The sequence below is a fragment of the Epinephelus fuscoguttatus genome, linkage group LG8 (genome assembly GCF_011397635.1).
Source record: "Epinephelus fuscoguttatus linkage group LG8, E.fuscoguttatus.final_Chr_v1".
Lineage (NCBI taxonomy): Eukaryota > Metazoa > Chordata > Actinopteri > Perciformes > Serranidae > Epinephelus > Epinephelus fuscoguttatus.
In genome coordinates, this window is record NC_064759.1 from 7245075 (window position 1) to 7269495 (window position 24421).

At 41.2% G+C, this 24421-nt stretch overlaps 1 protein-coding gene across 1 annotated transcript in view; it reads left to right on the plus strand.

Annotated features, from left to right (window-relative positions):
- The window catches only part of LOC125893947 (thrombospondin type-1 domain-containing protein 7A), a 239557-nt gene that overhangs the window by 114842 nt on the left and 100294 nt on the right, over positions 1-24421 (plus strand). Inside the window, exons 7-8 of the mRNA XM_049584960.1 lie at positions 1627-1821; positions 8946-9177. Coding sequence (XP_049440917.1) covers positions 1627-1821; positions 8946-9177 — 427 coding nt within the window. The remainder of the gene's footprint in view (positions 1-1626; positions 1822-8945; positions 9178-24421) is intronic.

Genomic DNA, 24421 nt, shown 5'->3' on the forward strand with positions numbered 1-24421 from the left:
GAATTTCCAAGACCGAAACTTTTTTTTTTTTTTAACTGCCCACTCCCATCTGCTGTGAAGATAAAACCATTCGTTTGAGTGAGATTTGTGTCGAGCCTTGCAGGAGCCATGGGATCCTGATCCCAGTGCAGTCCTCCAGTCTGACCCTGGAGCACGTGTCAAGACACCACCATCGACATCACTGATGACATTATGAATTCACTGAGTCTGTGGTGGATTTAATTTGTAAGACAAAAGAAGCTGCTGTACCCTAAACCCTACTAAACTAGGGTGAATGTGAGCGTGAATGGTTCTCTGTCTCCATGTGTCAGCCCTGCGATAGTTAGCTGGTCAGCTGGGATAGGCTGCGACCCCTAACATTTCTACCTTGATGGTGCACCGCAACCGGCTCTGGGTCAGCTGGGAAAGGCTTGAGGCGGAGCAGGCTCACGGCTTATGTGTTTGTCACTTTCTTTTTCATTTTAACCCACACCATGATCTTTTCCTGACCCTAACCAAGTGGTTTTTGTGCCTAAACCTAACCAGACCTTAACCACAGGGCATCATGATGATTTCGGAACAACGGGACTTCGGAACAATGAGTTTAATATGGTCGGAACAATGGGATGTCGGACCAATGGGCAGTTCCCGACAGGATAAGCAGTTATGGAAAATGAATGAATTACTGTGGTATGTCCTCATTAATGTGAGCAAAGTAAAGTATTGTTACCCCATCATGGTTTCCCCATTGGTACTAAAGTTAAAAGAGCTCCATACGACATTCAGAACATCAATATAGCAGCAGTTATGTAACGATATAGTGGAGTAATGGCGTTATGAGCAGAGAATTAAGTCATGCTCCCTCTGAGTGTGTTGTAGTCTGAGCTTCTGTTTGTTGTTGTGGTAGATGGTTCAGCTGCACAAGCATGTAAGACTTTCACCTGGGAGAGCGGTGTTTGTGTCCCATAAGATTCTAAAGCCAAACCCTGTTCTTTTTATACTAAATCCAACCATGTGCTTTTGTTGTTGATGAAAGAAAGAGACAACCATCAATTTGCTATCTTGTACCGACATAGTGCCTTTATTTTGAAAGAGACTGTATGTACACGTTAAATTTCCTGTGAAAACTGAAGTGTATTTTGAAAGAGGACAATGCATGTAACAGGAAGAACTTTACACGGTGTCCCAGAACGTCATCATCCAACCAGGGTATTTTTCACCTCGGATCTGGGCATGGAAAGTCCGCGACCAGATGTCGATATGTAACAAGATCGGAGTGAGAATGTGTTTGATGGTTAGCGCTGGTATCCGGACAGCGGAATCACAGAAGCATAGTCCTGACCCTCCACCTCCCCTGTGGTTAACACCATTAGCTCTGTCAGCACTATTCCTATTGTTAGCACTGTTAATGCTGTTAGCACTGTTAGCTGCTAGCTGGCAGCTCAGCGACCTCAACGTTGAGAGCTGTGTGCAGACAACGCTGAATCAAAGAAATCTGAAAATAGAGCTTCTTTAAACCCCATCACTGCCCTGTTTTACTCTACTGTGTACAATGTAAACTGACTGTAAAGGTGTATTTTACTTTACTTTACTTTCCCTCCTCCTAAATTTGATTATGCTATTATGCATTATTCCCGTGTTTTTCAGGAGATGAAGTGGACAGGAATCTCTGCACGTCTTCCCCAACTCCAGAGCCCGTACCCTGTGAGGTGCCTTGCTCAAGGGACTGTGTGCTCAGCGAGTGGACGCCGTGGTCCACTTGCTCTCAGACCTGCTCTAGTAAGACCATTGAGGGCAAACAGATGAGGACACGCTCCATTCTGGCCTACAACGCTGGGGAAGGTGAGTCTCACCTGCAGACGTCTCTTCTGCACCGTCGTGTATGCAAATGTATGCAGATGAGGCTTGGATATTGGCTTAGTCATGGCCTTTCAAGTCGTCCTTTGCTGTCACTCACTGAATGTCTGGATTTCACACTTGTCTGCATGTGCATTTGTCCTTATCTCAAACAGTCTGCTTATCGGTCCTGGCGATTATTTCTGTTGGTCTGTCTCCTTGCCTGACACTTAGTTTTTTATCTGTTTTTAAGATCATTTTCTCCGCGTATGCTTGTTCTCTCTGGTTTAAATCTCTGTGTGCGTCCGCTTGTCTTTTCTGTCTTTCCTTTTTGTCATGTCTCCAAACATTTCTCTGTTTTATCTGCGTGTGTGTTTTCCTCACAGTCACTGCAATGGTTGTGGCGTGGATCACTGTGATGGAGGGTAACAGTTGTAATTAGCTCGCTAGTAGCTGTTTTAAACCTCTAGCTGTGTGTCTACACGCAGTAAAATGAAAGTTGTTAGCTTGTTTTGAGTTTTAAAAGCTATATTATCATAACAGCTTAAGGGAGATTTATAATTGATTTAGAGTTTAGTCAGCCAGTTGTAATAAAGTCAGGGCTCGTTGGCCATGTGTGAAATAGCTTGGATGTGTTAGCACTTTTCTGTTGTTCTGCTGTAGTATTTCTTTATGTGTTGTATATCTCACCTGTCACATTAACATATTTTATGTCTGTATTCATCAAAGGTCTTTCTCGGGTGCCAAAGTTTCCAGAACTTCTTGGTAAAACTTTGACGTTAGACTAGAAATAAAGTAGCTGTACATGTAGTAGCTTTAGAAATACAAAAGGAAATCATATCAAATTATATCCTGACACACATTCCTATGACATACTCAACACACACTCACACACATACTCAAGAACAATACCTGAAAGAGGCTTTGTCTCTCCACCGCAGGTTCCCCCTGCAGAGTAGATTATCTGATTAGATTTTGAGCTCCTTAGCAGATTTTGCAGCTCCTGTGTTGCATATTAATGAGGAACAAAAAAATGTTGAAACTACAGGAACTACTCTCAGCTTTACGATACTGGCTTCGTATTAATAAGCAACCACCAATATGTTGGCATAGAATTATGTGATAATTAATACATCAATACGCCTAATTAATGACCTGTTTAGCATAACTGCTTACATTTAATTCGCAGTGATTATTATGGGACTTTATGAAGCCCAAGTGCCTCTTACGGCTTCAGCTGAGTGATAGTCGAGATGCATGCTAAGTGAGAATTGCTCCTCTCGTTGTGAATGAGCCAGCAAACTGTAATTTATCCTGCAAACACGAATAACTCCCAAACGCTGGCTTTGTTTTTCATGTGGTTTCCTGTAAGCGGCTTCACATTTCTCCCATTGTCCAGCAAACAGCTTTTCTAGGTCATTGTTCGGCAGCAGCTCATGCTCATTTGAGGCACCATGTCATGCTCGTGTTGGGTCTCGCCATCGTTGTTAGTCAGCTAAGCTGGCGCGGCGCAGTCAGCAGAACGGTAGTCATGCTCAGTAACCATTAGGTTGAGATTTGTCTGAGCTGGCAGTCTGTGATTCAGGCCCAACTCTGTGTACACCGCCGCTCATTATGGAGCTGGCTCTCTGTCAACTCCGGCAGCGAAATACAGGTGTGGAGGACTCACTGTCCCCGCAATGCCTCTCAATCTTTGCTGAAAGCCCTAAGTGTCGGCAGTTACTCTAAACCGGAGAGGGCTCTATCGACCCAACGACTGAATGACTGACTGACTGACTGACTGACTGACTGCCAGCTCACAAGAGAAATGAGAGGGAGACAGACAGGCACAAAATAGGGGGAACAGGGACAACAATAGATGGAGGTTGTACACAACAAAATATTGCACTGAAAGTCTGACCTATGACTTGCAGTCGGAGTCAACAACTCATAAGAATAATGGCTACCATACACTGGAGGACTTTGAAGAAGTTTTTAAGGGCTAAAGTCTGACACCCTCTCACATCTAAAGACAATGTCAGGTTTTTAGTCACACACTGTGAGATTTTGCAAGCCTCCAGTTAGATTTCTTTTTAAATTATTTCCTATCAGTTCCTGCTAGAAAATAGTACACCAAACTCCCTTTGAGAAATATGACGTATCAACAATTCCTTTAATGTCAGCAAAAACACATAATAAGATAAAAGACGTCATATGTCCGCAATATTCTTGATAATCCAGTGTCAGTACAATCAATAAAGTTAAACTGTGTTTGCGTACAAACTTCACATTTTGAATTTCATCACCTCAGCTCGCTACCCGCCTCCATCGGTTGGTTGCACTATATAATAATAATAATAATAATACCTGTCTTTTGGCAATAAATAAAGGGATGAGCAATAATTTCTTAAAGTTAAATGAAGACAAAATTGAAATCCTGCTTGGCAACCCTAAAGCAAAAAGAGAAATGCTGCTTGATAATCTGAGGAATTTAACTTCCGGGATTAAATCGCACCACTGAGAGACTTCAGCTCATTCAAAACTCTGCAGCTCGGCTATGAACCAGAACCAAGAGGAGAGAGCACATTAGGCCAGTCTGAGCTGCTCTGCACTGACTTCCTGTTACACTTAGAATTGATTTTAAGCTTCTCCTCCTCGTATACAAACCCCTACATGGGCTGGGACTGAGCTACTTTGCTAACTCTCTTGTTAACTATTTGCCTCCAAGAAGACTGTGATCATCTGCTGTTGGTTTATTGGAGGTTCCCAGCAACAGCCGGACAAAGATCAAGGATGCAGCCTCCCTCAATTACGCCCTAAAGCTATGAAACGCACTACCTATAGATATCAGAGAAGCGAGCTTGCTGAATATTTTTAAAAGACAGCTAAAAACATATCTGTTCTCTTTAGCCTTTAACCAGCTCTGACGTCCTGATACAGGTCTGATCAGTCCACATCTTAAAGAGTTTCTCCTCCTTTTCCACAGTCCAAGAGAATCAAGACTTGCTCACGTTTATGCGCCTCCCCAGAGTCCCCTCCATGATTACTGTCTACGTAGATTGCTGCTTCTTGTTTGGTGCTGGACAGAGCTCAGCTATTCTTCACTCTTTGCATCAGCAGAGACTAAAAACAGGATGATATTAAACATGTTAGATTTTGTTGCAACGGCAATACGAGAAAAAGACTGACTGAAAACAACTCAGCCTAAGTTCTGTACCCAACTCATGTCAAACCATCGAGCTCATGGGAGCGTGCGCTAACAAAGGTAAACTTCTGGTGATTTTATTCCGACATCATAAATTTGTCTGTGACCATGAAAGAAATTGCGAAATCGTTTGGTGTAAGGCCAGCATGAATCATCACCAGAAAACCAAAATGTCTGCATGCAAAGAGCTCCGTCATACAGTATGACAACACAACTATGTGCATGTAATATCAACAGATTTTTGTTTTATCATAATTTACAATAAAATAGAAATGCATAGCACCTCTCTGTACCTCTGTTTTTACTGGTGTTTGTGGCATTTAATTACTGAGCACAGGTTTCTTCTTGAAGTCCAACTTGGTGGCACACAATATTAGATGCATTACCGTCTAACAAAATCAATGGCGTAAACATTTGTTAATGATAAAATTAGCAACTTAAAGCTGAAAAAACAAAACAGCAAATGTGTGCACTTGAACATAGGTACATACCGACTGCTTTCATAGCTGCTGACTAACTGTAAGATATACAGTAAATTCAGAGGTTTAAAAAGCAGCTTTTGTGTAGAAGGTTATCTGTATTCAAACCTGTACTTTCCTGGATCTTAAATTGATTTCTAGGCAGCATCTTGAGAATAAGTGTTGCCCATAACTTCAAAACAAGCACTTAGCCCAACGTCTTTGGGCAGTAGAATAAGAGGATTGATGACACTATGACTGACATCACAGAACAACATAGGCACAAAGAAGTAACTGTGAGTGATGAAATAAAAAATAAGATAACACTGAACATTTGGTTGTCTTGAGCCTTAATCACAGTTAGACACATAAAATCTAGCAGCTTCAGATAAATCAATCAACTTGAGCCTCAGTGTGTAGCCTCAGGGAAACAAATTCTCACATCTCAAGGTTTTAAACTTCAAAACTTGACACTCGCTCATTTACAGCCCACTCTGAAAGTTTTTTTTATTGAACAATCCCCATATCTTTGTGCAAGATTTTTAGGTTAAATTCATTATTAAAGGTGTCTCAGAATATTAACAACTAGCTGTATTTTTGACACTCAAAGGTATGACCAGGTGAAAATTTGAATGAGACACTTTTGTTTTTGCTCCCATTGTTTTATGAGTTGAGATAAAAGGTTTAATAATTTAATGTGTTTTAATCCATGTTAGTGAGCATTTTTCCAACATAATCCATAATCCATCCACCTGACAGGCTGGCAAATCAAGATTCTGATTAAACAATAGATGTGCCTTGGGATGGTCACGATAAAAGGCCACTCCAAAATGTGCAGTTTGATCACACAACACAAAGCCACAGATGTCGAGGGAGCGTCGCATTGGCATGCTGAATGCAAGACTGTCCATCAGGGCTGTTGCCTGTGAACTGAATGTTCATTTCACTGCTAAGCCTTCTCCAGTTTTCTTTCTGAGAATTTGGCAGTACATCCAACTGTCCTCACAACTGCAGACCACGTGTAACCACACCAGCTCAGGACCTCACATCCAGTGACTTCACCTTCAAGCCAATTGAACAATTAATGAAACAGATGGTTTACAGAATTTCTGCACTAACTGTCAGAAACCATCTCAGGGAAACTCATCTCAGTGGCTTGTCTCAGACAGTCTTGCACGGGAAGAAGCCAGATGTGGAGGTCCTGGACTGGCTAATTAGATTGGATGTACTGCCAAATTCATGTTAACAACACTGGAAACGGCTTACAGTAGTGAAATGAACATTTGATTCATGGGAATAAGCTCTGCCGGACATTCCTGCAGTCAACATGTCAGTGACACACTCCCTCAGAACTTGAAGCATTGTCTTGTTAGATAAAACTGCATATTTTAGAGTGTAAGGGTCAAATGAAACAAAATTTGAGAGTTCATTTCAGAGTTCATTGGTGAATTTGGCAGTACATCCAACCGGTCTAGTGAGCCAGTCCAGTACCTCCACTTCCAGCTTCTTCACCTGCAAGAGGATCTGAGTACAAAGAGTATTATTAGCAGAATACACTTATAAGGAGAAGAATTTATTCTGTGGAAAAGTGGACTCTGACTGATACATTATTACATGACATTATTTTATTGCTAATACTGATGTGTCACTATATAAGTAACAGTTTATTGTTGTAGCTGCTCAAGATGAAACCAGTTTTAGCTACTTTATATACAGTTAGCTAGTTTAGTTCAGTGGTCAGACCCTCCAAAGGGTCACAAGATAAATTATTTTTATAATGGTGGACATTCAACAAGCAAAAAAACGAAGTTCTACTATGTAGCAATGTATATTATATATATATATATTTTTGCATTGCTCTAATATTTGATTTTGTGGTGAAATATTGGATCATTTGACCTCCTTCAACAGTTATTTAAATGAAACCATCTGCCGTCTCCAGTGTTGTTTCTGGGAATTTGGCAGTACATCCAACCAGCCTAGTGAGCCACCCCAGGACCTCCACATCTGGCTTCTTTACCAGCAATATCGCCACTGAGATGAGCTAACCTGAGACAGTTTATGAAGACAATTTTGTTGAATCAGTTGTTCAGGTGGCTCATCTCAGACAATCTTGCAAGTAAAAATGCTGGATGTGAGTTCTTGAGCTGGTGTGGTCACTCATGGACTGTTGTTGTGAGGATGGTTGGATGTATCGCCAAATTCTGGGAAGCAACATTGGAGACAGCTTATGGTAGTGAAACGAATATTCTGGTGGGAATTCATGCTTAAAACTTGTAACTACGACATTGTGTTGTGTGATGAAACTGAACATTTATCGGCCTTTTATTGTGACCAGTCCGGGGCTCACCTGCTGTTCAATCAGCATTTTGATATGCCACATCTGTCAGGTGGATGGATTATGTTGGCAAAGTGCTCTTTGCACAAATTTGTAAACAAAGTTTAAGAGAACTAAGCTCTGTGTGTGCGTAAGAAAAAGTCCTAGATCCTTCAACAAAGGATTTATATTTTGTTCAGTGTATATGGCTAGCTTCCACTAAATAAAATCCTCATGCTCTAGTGTAAACATAGCTCTTACAGTTTTACATAGAAGGTCTAAAGGCTGTTGAGAGCATCTGTTAAACAACAGAACACCAGGAAACTGTTATTATAAAGAGGTTTAATGTCTGTGAGAGATTATGTCTCAGTCAGTGAGCCTCACAGATTTAGTAAGTTTCAGGGGGGGAAATATGTTAACAACATTTGTCAGACAGGTGTGGTGGATTTAATAGAGCTCCTTCCTGGAGTGTGCATCATGTAGGGAAAATGTGCTTAAGCTGCAAGTCTGAATAGAAGATAACTGTGGACACAGCTCTGTTCTTGATTCATAATATGTCTTAACTCAGATTACCGCTGTGCTTCATTTTGGTATCAAAGCAGTAATAATTGATTTTTATTTTTTTCTTCTTCTTCTTCTTTTTTTTGGCTGATGGAACAAACAGTTGAATCTGGAGTTTTCACATCAGACACAGAGCAACATTAGCATTTATTTTGACTTTTGTCTCTGACCACTCAACAAATGTCCAATATTCACCCCGTATTAGCTCTGTTCTGGTCTCCACCATCTCCCGAGGGAAATATTTGGCCCTTAAGCTGCTAAATGCTCCACTGTGTTCACCACCTAGTAGCCAATTTTGTCCATCTGCTGAGTAGGTTTGATGTTTATGAGGTTGCTGAGAGCAGAAAGAGGGAACTTAGACAGTAAAATTAAAGCCGTGCGACCAAAAGATGAGCTGAAGAGGCTGAAATAATCCGTAGTGTTGAGGGGAACTGGTCGGGATAAAGTTCTCTGTGGGGCTGTCAACTACAAGCAACACCTTTCACATCACACCTTGTCACTTAATCAATTTTTAAAAAAGGAGATATTGATTGGTGCTGTCTTAACTCATCACATACTTGAAAGGATTATTTTTAACATTTTTCATCCACCCTGTTTTGGTTTTTCTCAGGTGGTGCTCTGTGCCCAAACAGCAGCGCCCTCCAGGAGGTACGGAACTGTAACGAACACGCCTGCACAGTCTACCACTGGCAGACGGGGCCGTGGGGCCCTTGTACTGAAGACCCGTCTGCCTCGACTCTCAACATGTCCAGTGGTGACCGTCAGGGTCCCTGCTCCATGGGAATGCAGACGCGAAAGGTCATCTGCGTACGTGTCAATGTGGGACAAGTGCCGCCCAAGAAGTAAGGCTCCTTTTCTTATTTTTCTGCTTCTTTCTAACTCTTGTTTATGTTTGCTTTTTTAACCAGTGGTGTCTGGTCTTGTTTCTCTAACGACACATTGCTGCAGCAGTCTTATTTAGACTTGGTGGTTATTTCTTGCTTCGCTGGTTTGTGGGTGTTTATAACTGTGAAATCAGCTCCTGGAGAACTGTGTTGAAATGAAAATTGCTCACTCCTTAGAACTAAAATCCACCGGCTTTGAGCAGCACTCCTCAATCATGTGCCATCAGGATCCAAGTGGAGGTAGGTTTTCATTTCAAACAGCTGATTTCACTGATTTGGACACCTTTATCCAAGAAGAAACTAATCAGTGAAATCTCGAGCTGCTGTTCGGAGAATAGAGACCTGGGAGAGCTTCGGAGGTGTTTTGATGTGTGAAATCATTTGTTAAAGAACCTCCTTTGCTTTGGATTGTCGCTTGATGAACAAAGAAACAGGTTAGAATAACGCTTCAAGCAAAATCTTTTAAGAAGCCTTTCTTACATTGAGGTTAAACAGTGATCTGTGAGCATCTGTTCGCAAACAGACAAGACATTAAGTAATTTTTGTTTGCTGATTTGAAAGCACATCTGTGGTAAACTGTCCATGGTGAGATTGAATGAAACGTCAAGATGTACTATGATGAGTGTGTGACATGGAAAACAAGTGAGATTACAAAAAAAAACAAAAGAAGAGTCAGGGGGTGAGAGACGTATGAGAGAAGCAGCAGTGTTGGGGAGGAAAGTGACAGTAGCAGAGTAAAGTGAGTCAGGAAGAAAAAAAAAAAAAAAAAACAGAGGAGACGCTGCCAGAGCCGAGCCGACTCTACGTGAAGTTAACTCCCAATTCATATCTTCCCTTCGCAGGCGTCCGCAGATAAATAAATAATCTCTCCGTCCCTGAAAGCCTAATTAACCCTGCCGTTTTGGGCGCTGGTAATTTCTCATTGATGATAATGACAGTAATTAAATGGGATTGATACTTTAAGGCAATTTAATCATGAGGCAGATGAGAGACGAGATGTTTGTGGTTAGCTGTGAAGACCACACTGCATGAGGCGGATTCAAAATATGCTGTCGAGTTAACGTCTGCCAGACAGTTCAGCTCTCGCCTGGTGTCAGTTATGCTTCACTGATTCACTCGACAACAGAAGATAACGGAGGAGATCGCTCGTGTCCAGATTCATGGAAAAGAAACCCCGAAGAGGATTGATTTAGTCCTTGCAAAAAAGTCCCCTGATGTATGTTAAATTTGTTCCTTTAGTTTCCCACTTTAATTCAAGACTAATGGATCCTCCTTTCTCCTTATCTTACACCTCCCGAGCGTGGTTATCAGCGAGGAGAGGATGGGAACATAAATTATTTAAAGGGGTCGGAGCGTGTTGTGTACAAGGCAAATGCGATTCATAGAAAGCGCCACGTGATAAAATGAAGATTAATGTCTGGTTTCAGCGGCGGCTGTTTGAGCAGCTGACCCAGACGCTGCGGCTGCACTTATCAGGCTGCAGAGGAGAGGTCGAAGTCCAGGATGTCTTTATATCGCGTGTTTCATTTTTAAATCCACACCGGCAAGAGGCAAGCACAAGCCCAGCGGGTCGGAGAGTAGCAGGGTGGAGGCGTCAAGGGTAATGGCATTGAGTAACTGACAAAAAGAGGTTTCAGTCGATTTGCCTCCATTATCTTTTGTTTTTTTGCTGGTCAATAACTTTATGTAATCATTTGTAATAAGGGCAAAAGAACAACATGTTACAGCACCATTTTTCCCAAAGTGGACTCCCATCAAGCACCGACTCGCCCTCTCAGCAGGTGGTTATTGTTCCTGACCTCAGCCCAGTCGCTTTGAGGTTCTGACTAATGAAGGTCACACACTTCACTTAGAATATGCCAGGACTTGTTTGACATTTTCAACCTGCGTACTATTTAATGGTGACTTATCTGACATGCAGTTACCACAGGACATCTTTAATGTCTATTATGTTGTCGTTATTGTTTCATTTTTTGCGTGTAGCGGATGGATTAATGAATGTAGCAACAGACTTCAGAATAGAGTCCATTAGACCAAACAGCACAGTGAGTCAGACTGTCAGACAGGTTGTAAACACAAAGCCGCTTTATAAACCACTTATATAGAGTGAAAACAGCAACATTAAAGAACAAGTTCATCATCTTAAAACAATACTTACATGTCCGTATGTAGTCTTATATGTGCCAAACAGAGTGGTGCGGGAATGAGTTCTAGGTCAGACCAAAGATTCATAATGAGACGAGTTGAAACTGGTGCTGGTCTGCAACGTTCTAAAAACCTGCCAGTTTACACCAGTGCAACTAGACGAGATGTTATACCGTCTCCATAGCAACAACTCTCTGTACTTCTGCTCTGATTTCCAGCGTTTCAAGCTCATTTTGCATTTGAATATAATTTGAAGCTTCTTAAAATATGAATGAGGATAGTGGTTGTGAGATGCTGGCTTCAGCTGCATTTCTAGTAGTGATGAAGGGGTGAAAACATAGACAACTCAACCCAAGCTTCAGACGGACCATATTTATTTTAAATATGCCACAATAATTCAATTAATCTGTTCCAATTTATCAGTCAGTAAGTACGAGTGTGTGTGTGACATACAGTGAGCCAGCACTGACACACCATGAAGACACAGACTAACGTGTGTCAGCAGCCATGGGGATGTAAATGACACAAACTCTGGCTCATGCTGTTAAAATGAGCAAGTCCTCTGTGGGAAGTTTGTTTTTGGGTGGGTGGCTTTTTTTTGTGTGTGTAAGCCAGTGGTTCTCAAATGGTGGTGGGAACACAGGTAGACAGTGTCATAAAAGCTACCTGTCTTATTTTCCTTATTTTTTTATTATCTAATGTCATGACAACCACTTTATAGAAGCTGCTGTGCACAGATATAAATACAAGTGTGCCTTGAGATTTTGGTTTGCCCTTTGGCGTGCCTTGGGTACAAAAAGTTTGAAAACCACTGCCCTAGACTATTTTTGGGGCATCTTTGCCTTTATTGATAGTACAGCCGAAGATAGGCATGAAAGGTGGCGGAAAGGGGGGGTGATGTACAGCAAAGCCATAGGTTGGAATCAAACCTGGACACTGCAAAGGACTCTATTTGGAGCCAGATGAGCTGGAGGTCACCCCGTCTGTGGTCAGTTTAACTAACTTGCCCAGCTGACTTTGCTACATGGCTGGCTGTTGAAATAGGTGACGTGCTTCACACTCTCGTGCTTCTCACCTGCTGGTCGCAGGTGACACCATCAGCCAGCTTGAGCCCAACTGAGACCAACCAGTTCACACAGCTGCAACTTTTTTCTGCAGTGTTCTGTAACGGTTTTGTCTCAGTGCAAATTTCTGATCTGAGCTGGGCTTAAAACCCTGTTGCCTTGTCTCAAAGTCAATGGATTTTTGGTTTGATGCCTAAAAAAAGGTCTGTGGTTGACATAAGCTTAAGAGACTTTCATGTTTTGTTTTAGGAAGTAAAACAAGTTAGCAAATACCACAGACATGAATTTGAAACCTTTATGTGTCTTAAAAAAGGTGGTTGCTAACAAGTGGCTAAATGAGACTACAGTGCATCATCACACTGACCACCGCTTTACACCCTTGATCTCGTGGTGACAATGAGGTCATGTATTTTATATATAGCCTAATGTTAGCTTTTCTCTTCTGGTGATTTCATTTATGCTCCAAAAATCATAAAAGCGGTGCTTATTTGTGAAGATTATCTCGCTGAACAAAATGTGTAAGTATCATAAACGTTTGTTTGCCACAGACACACTTATTTACTACAATAATCCCAAATCCAGTGGAAAAATCCTGTAGGCTTTTTGTTGAGGGAACCACAGCAATGTCAACTTCTGGGGTTGGCCTTTAAAACTTACACTCACACTCACTACACTATCTCTTTGTGAACAATAACTCTTTAAATTCACATATGGGTGTGTTAGTATGGCGTTTAAATACACTGAAATAAAATGTGGACATATCCTTTAAAATGATTATCCAACCTGTCCACTGTAAACATGTCAGAGTTTGAAGAGCTGGTACGACTTTCACCTTCTATTGTTACAAGTTTGCTTTTTGTTTTTGCTTCAGTATAATTTGGTAAAGATAATGTTTGGGATGTCGACACCAATGCCCAGTTGTGACCCTAGTGCTTACGAAAGGATGGAGCTGTCTGAAAATGAATGTTTAGTCTGTTTAGTCCCCATGCTCAGCTAGAGTTGAGAGATTTCACATGATTTAAAAATAATTACTTCCTGGGAATATTTAACTCCTTCCCTGAGATTCTTAAATTAGATTTAAACACCAAACTCTGGATAATAGATAATAATATTGTTTCATCTGATTTACTGATGTTATTCTTTCATATCTGTGAGATTATGTGGTAATATTTTAGAAGAACAACGGTTCCTCTTAAAATGACACTATCTGTGTGTCTTTGAGTCAAAAAAAAAAACCCAACACATTATCAGCCACTGAAATCAATCCAATGTCAGCATTATCAGTTTAAATCTGTGTGAGTGGATATTCCTGATCTGCTGTGAGGGTCCAAGGACGGAGGGCATTGTGTGTTGTAAATCCCTCTGAGGCAAATTGTGATTTGTGATATTGAACTATATGAGTTTTAAGGTTTGACTACAGTGAAGACAGCTGAGTTGTAGCATTATTGAGGTCTAGGGAAACTGTCCTTGTGTTATTCTCAAACGATAGTCACACACATGCTAAATATCCTGTGGGGTCCCACAGGTATTTTCTCAGCAAATAAAATTCGATTTTGGTGAGATCTTTACGGGTAATGATGAGAACTCGATTCCCAGCATTACCGTCACTCAGCTCCCAATCTGCCCTCTTAAAAAACAATTAAACATGTTCTGTAAATGAGAGGCATACATATTCACAGGCTCTGATTGCTTGTAATGATCTCTGCCCGGGATTAGCCTGGAGGGGATTGTGCGTTTGGTCATGTGTGTGCGCGTGTGAGTGAGTTTGTGAGTGTATGTATCCGTCAGTCCACATATAATCTTGCAAACTACAGGACCAATCAGTGTTATATTTTGTGTGCGTGTTTATGACTGTATGCTCAAGGACCTCTCGTGGTTGTGGTGATTTAGAGTTGTTGAAAAACCTGTTTTATTTATTTTTCTTAATTTCATCAGCTGCCGACTCCTTACTTCTGCTAACCGGCTGGTAGGCACCACAGGTTTTTCAGAAATAGATGAGATTCCAGAGAGAAGCAGACAGAGGGGTCTACAGTCTGTGTTTGAAGGATATATCCAGGATGTCAAACTGACTCAGCAGCAACAACAGGTTAAAAAGACAAAGATAGTTAGAAGCTAAAGCCGAACTATAGGCTACAGATCACAGTGTAAAAGTGAACCACCACATCACTGCTGATCGCCACACAAGACAATGAATATAAAGGGAAACTTTGCTGATATTGAACCAGCTGTGTGGCATTGCAGTGTGTGCAGATGAACAGTGTTGAACAGGACAGGCATCTCCAGAGGAAGTCAAACAACGTTGTAAAAGCAGCATGTGTATACATTCAGTAGGCTATATCTTCAATAGCTAGCTAGCCCTACAGGGTGTGATTTTGGTTTTGGAACAGGGAAGAAACGTATATCTTTTTCCAACCTCTCCAGGTAATGAGTATCATTAAAACACGACGTGCCCCAGGCACAACATTTAGCTCCTAATCCACAAAACCAGCCTGAAAATGAAGGAAATCTTAACAACTGCATTAGAGTCAATGGAGCACAGCTGTGTTGTTGTCGGATCCTGGTCTGAGCCGGCCTGATGCTACGTTATGTCAGGACTTAGCGAAGGGTCAAGTCCAGTGGGCACAGCGGCAACCTGGTTATGTTCCATCTGCCGCACGTCATCATACTACACCAGGGGCATTTCAGAGGACTTTTGTTGATCATTTTTCTTTTTATTTGTGCCTTTACCATAAGTAAGTAAGCAGGCTCTGTAGTTAAATGGTTTCTCTATTTTCTATTTTAGTTATGTTTATTGTTATGTCATACTTTGTTGTGCTGTACCCTTCAGACAAATTTTAAAGCCAAGTCATGAATGGCATGGATCAAAGATTTGTGGCTGTGTTTCAGGCACTAAAATGCATTCATCCTCATAATTAGATTGTATCTAGACTGTATTTCACAAACAGTGCCTGTTAGCAGGAAAACTCCTTGAACTACTTGAACCACGCTGCAGTACATCTCCTGTCAGGAGTGGCTAAATCAGCTCGGGTGGCCGAAGATTTGCGCTCTGTTGAGTCAACACATTCTCACTCTGACCTCAACATACTGATGTTTGGTCATGGACTTTCACGTCTAAATATGACGTGAAAGGTACCCTGGGTGTGTTGGTTGTTGATGTTCTGGGACGTTGTGTCAAGTTCTTCCTGTGACATGCATTGTCTTCTTTCAATTACACTTCTGTTTTCACAGGAAATTTTAACGTTTACATACAGTCTCTTTCAAAATAAATGCACTACGTCAGTACAACACTGCAAATTGACGTGGTTCGGTTTGGGGAAAAAAGAACAGGGTTTAGCTATAGAATCTTACAGGATGTGAAAAACCGCTCTCTCTCTGGTGAAAGTCAGTGTTTGTTGGACCCATCCACCACCCCTCCCGCCCTCCACAGTCAGACTTTCGCTGCCTTAACTATTGTCCTTGTCCCGCTGCGTTTCCCCCTGTTGCCGCCAGGTGCAGTTAAACTATAACAGCAACCGGCCATGTATCATGCTAACGTTAAAGGACGCCTTTATTCATTGGTTTCTGACGCCGCAAGTCACTGCCCAAGCACCGGATTTCGACGATTTTGAAGTAAGACCGGGCTCACTGACTGCACTTTTCTAGTTGACAAATGTGGAAAAAAAAAATAAACACCCCAAAAAAAAGACCTGCCATGATTTTGGACAGCAGAAAAACCACCTCAGTTTCCCTCAGTAGGATATAATGATAGATACTGTGAGTGCTGTCAAACAGGAGTCTCTCCGCAGACTGTGATGCTTCTTTTACCTTCATGGAGCAGCGGTGCTGTCCATGGTGCTGAGGAAACTTCCATCACTCTGACTCTGCCTGTACACAACCCCAGCTACGCCTCAGCATCCGTTGTTATGTCTTTCTGTATGTACTCTGACAGTTGTAAGCCTTCAAAGATGTTGTTCAAAGTCTTTAGGTGGATTTTCCTCAGGCCACTGTCACTGGCAGGGGTCCAGTACCAGGCTGTAAGCCAGCGTGCAGACTTTCATTGTAGTGTAACGGAAAGAAGCTCTCAGTGTGTACAACACTGCTCGTTTATTTTAGCTGTGTGCACATAAAAAAAAAAAAAAAAAAGTTTAGTTGTTGCCCAGAACTACGACACACAAACACACACACACATAAAATAATTTGAACACCTCATGGGAAAATGACTTTGACTCTTTAACTCGCAATGACAAACACCGCCACCAAGATGGGTCCTATTAGGTTGATTGCCAATTAGCCGCATTTGTCAGCTATAAAAGAAGTCTGGCAATCAGCACTTTGATAAGCAACTTTTCAAAGCAACATGAGACAATTAACAGAGCTGGAAGAGGCCAAATCATCTGTACTTAACATGCATGAGCGTTGCTCCAAAAAGACAAACAAATAAAACGTATTTAATACGTGGAGGGGAAACGGCTTAGAAAATATAATGACAACATCCAACAGACCGCAGAGATTAAGATGAACAGCAGTCACAAGCTGACACTAACAACAAGGATATGATAGACATTTACAATATGAAGAGGGTTGAAAGATAAATCTTATTGGTATCTGCTTTAATAAAACTGTCCTCTGAAGAAGAACGGAAGCATCAGTCGTTTCAGCAAATGCCCCAAAGCGTCAGGCGACATTGTTATAGACCGGCAAAGTCTCATAGCGCAGAGGTTGGGGTGGATGAATGGGTCATCAAAACGGTGAGCTTTAACAATGGAGATGGCCGCTTCTTTTCTATCTTCAACCACTGAGAAAATGGAGACAGAAAGATCAGCTACAATTGACAACCAACAGCGGTATGACACACTGCATATTATATATATGGGATATTAAGGGATGATACATATTCCTTCTTGTAATAAGTTACATAATTTTTATAATCAACATTTTGTCATACAAAGGTTTGTATAAAATCAAATAAATAAGCGAATGATGTTACATATTTAACATAAAGTTAATGTGGCGTAGATTTAGGAAAAGAAACATGGTGATGCCGTCCCTTAAAATAACTCACTTGGTATCACATGGATCCAAACAATGGTCTCCTGGGGGAAGGTCCTGTGTTTGTTTGATCCATCCACCACCCAAACCTGCCTCCTAATTCTGACTACTTCTATATACACCACTGTCAGAGTATTGGTCACATGATGGCGGGCTTCCGGATTACATGGGTTATAGAATAAGAAGAACATATACTTTATTAATCCCTGAGGGGAAATTACATTTTTTTTACACTCTGTTGTCATATACACACTGGCCCGAAATGGATAGCTCGTCCATGGACTTGAGCCACCGATTTCCTGGTTCCCAACCCGATATACATGAATTATACAGGAATATCTGGCTCATGGTTACATGGGTTATATACTGATTCTGGTGCATCTCGTTTCAAAGGAAACAAACCAACAGTGCCTGAGAACAGTCTGTTGTAATACACCTAGTTGCAGTATATACAGACACATACAGAAAGGTTCCCATCCTCTCCCTCTGTCTTCTCCAAGTTATTCTCCTTCCCATCCAGAACAATTTCAGACAAAACATAAAACAAACACATTTATATCTCATCCAACTTTATAAGATCCCAACCTGATAAATGTTGGCATTGTATGTTTCTGCAAACCACAGATACGTTACATTCGTACATTTCATATGTTGCAGATATGTTGAAACTTTACGGTTCTCTAGATTTCGATTTTCAGTTTTATGTTGTGACAACACTGTGGTTAACGTGTGGTTAGGGTTAGGTACAAAAACTACTTGGTTATGGTTACAAACGCATCATGTCTTAAAATACCTGGTTGGGTTGCTACAAACATGGCTGGAAATGTGTTGATGCGTTTTGTTATTTGTTGGTTATGAACAGTTGTCTACAGTGGTCTGGTGCTTGGCAGCCATCTTGCCTAGGTGACACGCCATCCACCATCCCCACCACCTGATGAGAAACTTGGCTCATATAAATATAATCTGACCTACGTCTCTTAGAAAGGTTGCTGGGATAACTATAAAAAGTACAAATGTAAAATATCCATGGTTTGCAGAAATCTATAATGCCAACATTCAATTAAATCGAGGTTCCAAATAACATAAAAATTATAAAAAAAAAAAAAAAAGAAAAGAAAAAGGGACAAGACAAAAAAGATAAAGAAATGAAGCAAAGATTAATAGAACCTTCTACATTCAATTTATTGGCTCTAATCTGTGAGTCAATCGATCATTTAAGCCATTCTCAAGACAAAAACATTGTACGTTGAATATCTTTTGGTCCTTCCTGTAGGACAGACAGAACAAGCTACCTGAAATTTTCTCCCTGAACTGTGAGAAACTGTTTGGGCGCTTTTCAATACTTGAGCTGCAATACCTCTTGGTACAGAGTCTCCAGCTCTGCGTAACACCACTGGACAGGTTAAACGCCATTCTTTCAAAAGATATTCCCTCATTTGGTGTTTTGATGATGGTGGTGGAGGCTGCTGTCTAACATGTCGCTCTAAAGAGTCCCATAGGTGTTGAACTGGAGATGTAGTGATGTGAAGACTGTTGCATTTCATACTCATTAAACCATTCAGTGATCCCCCATTCCCTCGCCGTGCCATCGCTTTACTAACCTGCTGGTTTCATGCTTACAACTCACACCACAGAGCAGCATGAAGACAAGGAGTGAGCTTTGGTTAGACAGTAAGGGGGAAATTCTGTGTGTGTGGGGGGGGGGGTCAATATTTGATGTGTGTAGCCTGCTTGTGTTATGGAGACTTGCTTTGTGGAGGCACTTGTTGCCGGGAACCTGTCAGTCTCTTTCTTTTTTTTTGAGCCGTGCACTGTTCATATTCGGTAACGTGATCATACTCCAAGTGCTGAAACAGATTGGTGGTGTTACCTGATTTCTTTCTGTTTGGTGTCTTCTTCACGAAAGCCAAAATGTGTCCAAACGACAGACACGGCATTCCTCTTTGTACAAGCTGCTGAGTTAGCTCAATGTTTAAGTTCTCCTCTGTGTTGCTTCCAGGTCATGGACTGGATACGGCGGAGTCACAAGACTGCACACAATAGTACGTTTTTAGGGGACACTACATGAACACACACACACACACACACACACACACACACACACACAGTGGGAAAGTTATTAACAGAATGTAGAAAAAACTGAATTAACGACATGGGCAAGATTACTTCGTTTAGAGATTCTGAATGTCAGTTTTGATCAATTTTTGATTAATTGCCCAGCCCTACCTGGGTGTGTTGGTTGCTGACATTCTGGGACGCCGTGTCAACTTCAGCATGTTACATGCATTGTGTGTTTTCAAAATACACTTCCGTTTTCACATTAAATGTACAGTTAGCATACAGTCTCTTTCAAAATAAATGCGCATCTGCACAACACCGCAAACTGACGTTATTGTCCTTCAAAAACAAATACACGTTACGTTTAGCCAACGCACGCACGTGGTTAAATTTTGGACAAAAGAACAGGGTTTGGCTATAAACCTTATGTGAAGTGAACACTGGCCACCCGGGTGAAAGGTAGTGGTTTCCCCTCCCACAGTATTTTGTCCCCCGCCCCATACTTAGGTTGTTGTCGCACCGCGTGTCCTCCTGATGCCTCCAGGCAACTTTAAAAAAGAAAGGCAACCAGCCGCGTATCATGCCGACGTGAAAGGATGGCTTTTTTGTCGGTGTCTGACACTGAAAATCACTGGCCAAGTATTGGTATTTGACTTTGGAGTGAGACCTTGTTGAATCTGCGGCTGGTCCCTCTGGCCCTGGACACTTTTGTCTCACTTTCTGAGCAGGTGGCCGAGAGTACAGATTGTTTTGATGCTGAGCACACATTACTGTTGCAATTCATTTTGGCAGGTAAGGTGCAGGAAGTGTACTCAGCACTCAGTGTGTCTGAAAGCAAGATTTGTGTGTCGGTCAAGGCTGCGGTGTAAAAGCTTATGAGCCGGTGCCTGAGGCATATTGCCAGAGGTTCAGGTCTTGGGAGAAGTCTGGTAGGCAGACTCACATGGAGTGTGCCAGGTCATAACAAACGTTAACAATGACATCTTAACAAATTGTTCCTCTTTTGTTGAGGTCAGGAGAATTATTCATGACACGTTGTAAAAGCATATGTCAGTGGAACAACACTTGATGACATTTTAATGACTCGTGCAAATTTTTACCACTGTAGCTGAGGTCAAGTAAAATATTCATGAAACAATTCCAACGGTCTCGTGACAGCCACTGTCAAAACCAACCACATATTTTGACCAAAGCAAAAGTACAAAGATTCAACAGCTCCAGTTTCCCGACCATCTGTTGCTCAGAGGCGGTGTTTCTGAGCCTGCACTCAGGAGTGACTTGATATGGTTGTTTTTTCTGGGTTTTTTTTTTTTCCTTGTGCTGCGTGTCTTCATCTGGCACAATCCAACTGGCAGGTATTCTTGATCAGTGCACCCATGGGATCCCAGCAGAACAAACAAACATGGCCGCCTGTACTCTGCATATGCAGATGTGCCCCGTCTCATTCATGGATGGATCTGAGCTGTCTTCCTCCCGCAGCCTGAGGCACTGAACCTCTCAGAGTGCATGTCACACACACACATGCAAACAACACACACACACACATACACACATAAACACTAACTGTCAAAGCCCAATAGCAACGGGAGACACAACAGAGACAAATATGTCAGTGCCTCAGGCTTGGGCTGCTATCATCCTATCGAGAAAAGCTGTTGTGGTGTGAGGAAAGAAACAACAACGTCTGCTTATTGATTCCGACAGTCTGTGTGCTGAATGGTACCAAATGTGTGTTTCTATAATCACATTGATGCTGTGGAATCTGTGAAAAAGGAAAGTGAATGATTCATGATTATGATGTTCGACAGTGGCTGTATTAAGCTCAGTCAATCATCTCCCTGCCGTGTTTTCTAATGGAGGCTGTGTTTACTCCCTGTTTTTGACTGTGACTGATAGCTTAAAGCCCTCGAGAAGGAGGCCAAAGACACCACTGAAAGGGTCCTTGAAGAACTGCGTCTGTTTTATGCTAAATTAAACAAATGATGTTCTTGTTTTGTAGTCCATAATTTTGATAATGAAATTAATTAGGCCTTATCTTTTCCCACCAGACCTTGTTTTTTTTTTGCGTGTGTACACTCTCTTAAAACTACTGACAGTTCTTTGCTTTGAATCTCCTCTCTTCATCCTGCTCAACCATCTGCTCATTTTTCGAAAACAGCCTCTCGCTGAACAGATTACTCAACGCGCTAATAGCAGCAAGCAAAACATAAGCATTAGCCTGGCTGCTCGTCTTAATGTTGTGCTTTGGGACAAGCTCCCAGTGCCATGTTGTGTATGTCCTCGCCTCGCTACAAATCATGACATTTAAAGATCATTATGAGATTGTGACACTGACTGGAACCAGCAAGTCAGTTAAAGCCAGATGCCATTACTGGATGGCCTCATTCATTTCAGTGTGGTGCATTTCCACGGTGATAAAACACACAAGTGAACTGTTGAAAGAGGGGATTGTAGCATAGAAAATTATTCATTTAGGATAAGATACCCCGAGCGCCTTGTAAATAAACATTTTTTTCCCTCGAACAAACAACAAAATCCGACAGGCAAAGACAATATTAGAGACAGAACGACAACAGGAGGAATAAAGAAGGAAAACAGTGGAACCACAAAATGTATACATTATAAAAAATGCATAAATGACAATATTACAGCTTTCACACCCCCACGGACAGAGTCTTCCAGCCAAGCATTGTGTTGTTAGTATTCTGGCTGGTATTGTGTTCCGCCAACAAACATGGCCTGTTTTTTCTTTTCCTGAAAACTGGAATGTAATTGAATTTTAATCATCTAAATTTGGATAATACCCATCATTAGTGGGGCTACAATATAATTAGACTAAAAGGGGAACAAAGGGGCGGTTCTCTCTGTAGAGGGAAACCTGCTATGAGTCAACTCCCTGCCCTACATGTAAAGCACTTAAAACACACAGGTTGGACAGAGAGGGGGATTAAAGGAAATAAAGTCATGAGTGAGAGCTGCACTAAGAACACCACTGAGAGACTTCAGCTCATTCAAAACTCTGCAGCTCGGCTATGGACCAGAACCAAGAGGAGAGAGCGCATCAGGCCAGCCTGAGCTGCTCTGCACTGGCTTCCTGTTACATTTAGAGTTGATTTTAAGCTCCTTCTCCTTTGTATACAAAGCCCTACATGGGCTGGGACCGAGCTACATTGCTAACTCCCTTGTTAACTATTTGCCTCCAAGAAGACTGTGATCATCTGCTGTTGGTTTATTGAAGGTTCCCAGAGACACCCGGAAGAAGATCAGGGATGCAGCCTTTGTGAGTTACACCCCAAAGCTATGAAACACACTACCTATAGATGTCAGAGAAGCTAGCTGGCTAAATATTTTTAAAAGAAAGCTAAAAACATATCTGTTCATTTAGCCTTTAACCAGCTCTGACGTCCTGATACGGGTCTGAAACTCTTTCTTTTACGCTTCAAGCTGCTACAACTCTTTAAAATCTCAATTAATTTTATGGTTTCGAGTTTTATGATTCTATGATTTTATGAATCAGTTAATTCATGTTTTAAACTGTTTTAAATGTCCTTTTATAGTGAATTGCCTTGTTTGTCTGTTTTGTGCCCATTATGTTTTTTTTCATGTAAACCATTTAGTGCTTATACCGAAATTTAGGTGTCAGATATGCAAGCGTCTGATAGTTAACTAAAAGTAATCTAAAACTAAAACTAGGTGTGAAAAGAACATTTTATTGAACAAAATAAAACATAGAATAAACTAAATGTTGTGGACCAGGCACATAAAACACCAGTTTAAAGTTAAAAAGGTGGGTTTATTTTTCCCAAAAACAAATTAACAAAGCAAATGACTAAAGATAACAGCATTCGAGTTATAGGGCCGTTAAAAGAGGTCAACGACACACAACTCTACTGAAAAGTAAGGCTAACAAAACTAGACAATAACTCAACAAGCAGACCTGACAAAATGAAACAATGGGGCAACATATATACAGGCTGATCGGACCAAATTAAACACAAAGGGGAGAACTTACATAGACAGTTACTACGACTAACACAAACAAACTCCTAATCTCCCCCATGATGTCACAGCTCTTGGTGCAGTCGGTGGGATGGCCTTCTGCTTAAACACAGGCTCCACCCTCTGCACCATCTTTTGCCCAACTCCAACCAGGAAGTGACTTCAGGTAACTCAAAGACAAAGAGAAAGAAATTGACTTACAAAAGCAAATAGCAAAATGACAAAACAATGTAAACTAAATGTGTGGGCGTCATCTAGAAAACAGCCCGTTGTCAAAGTGCTGATGAATTTTAAACTAAGCAAACTGGTGTTGTGTGTAGTTTTAAGTGACTCTAGATTAAAGGTAACTGAACATGTGGTGATGGTGTGGGTGAGTATGGGAATCATTCAACCTTTTGTGTTGCTGTGGACACGGCCATCACACTTACCCAAACGATATTGTGTACTAAAATAAAATAAGAATATGCATGAATTGTCAGTAGATTTAGTCTTTGTCAATTTCCTCAAAGTTGTTAACACAACAACATGAGGAGGCATCTGTGCATACGTTTATTGAGACTGTGATGTTAACATGACTGTGAGACAACTGCCTTCACAAACTATTGTGTTTGTTTTGAAATGCACATTCTGAACTTCTTAAATGTCGCCCCTAACGAATACCCAACATATTATAATTTGGGGGGTATTTGTTATAATAAAAAAAACACTAAAGCTAATACTGAAACTAATAAAAACTAAATTGAAATAAGCAAATCCACTCTGAAAACTAGCTAAAACTAAACTGATCTGAAAACAGATATTAGAAAGAAAGAAAACTTAAAACAGTAATAATTCTGCAGATATGGAGACTTCACTGCCGATGAGAAGTAACCATCCACCAAATCCTTTCTTGCACCAACTGATCTTAT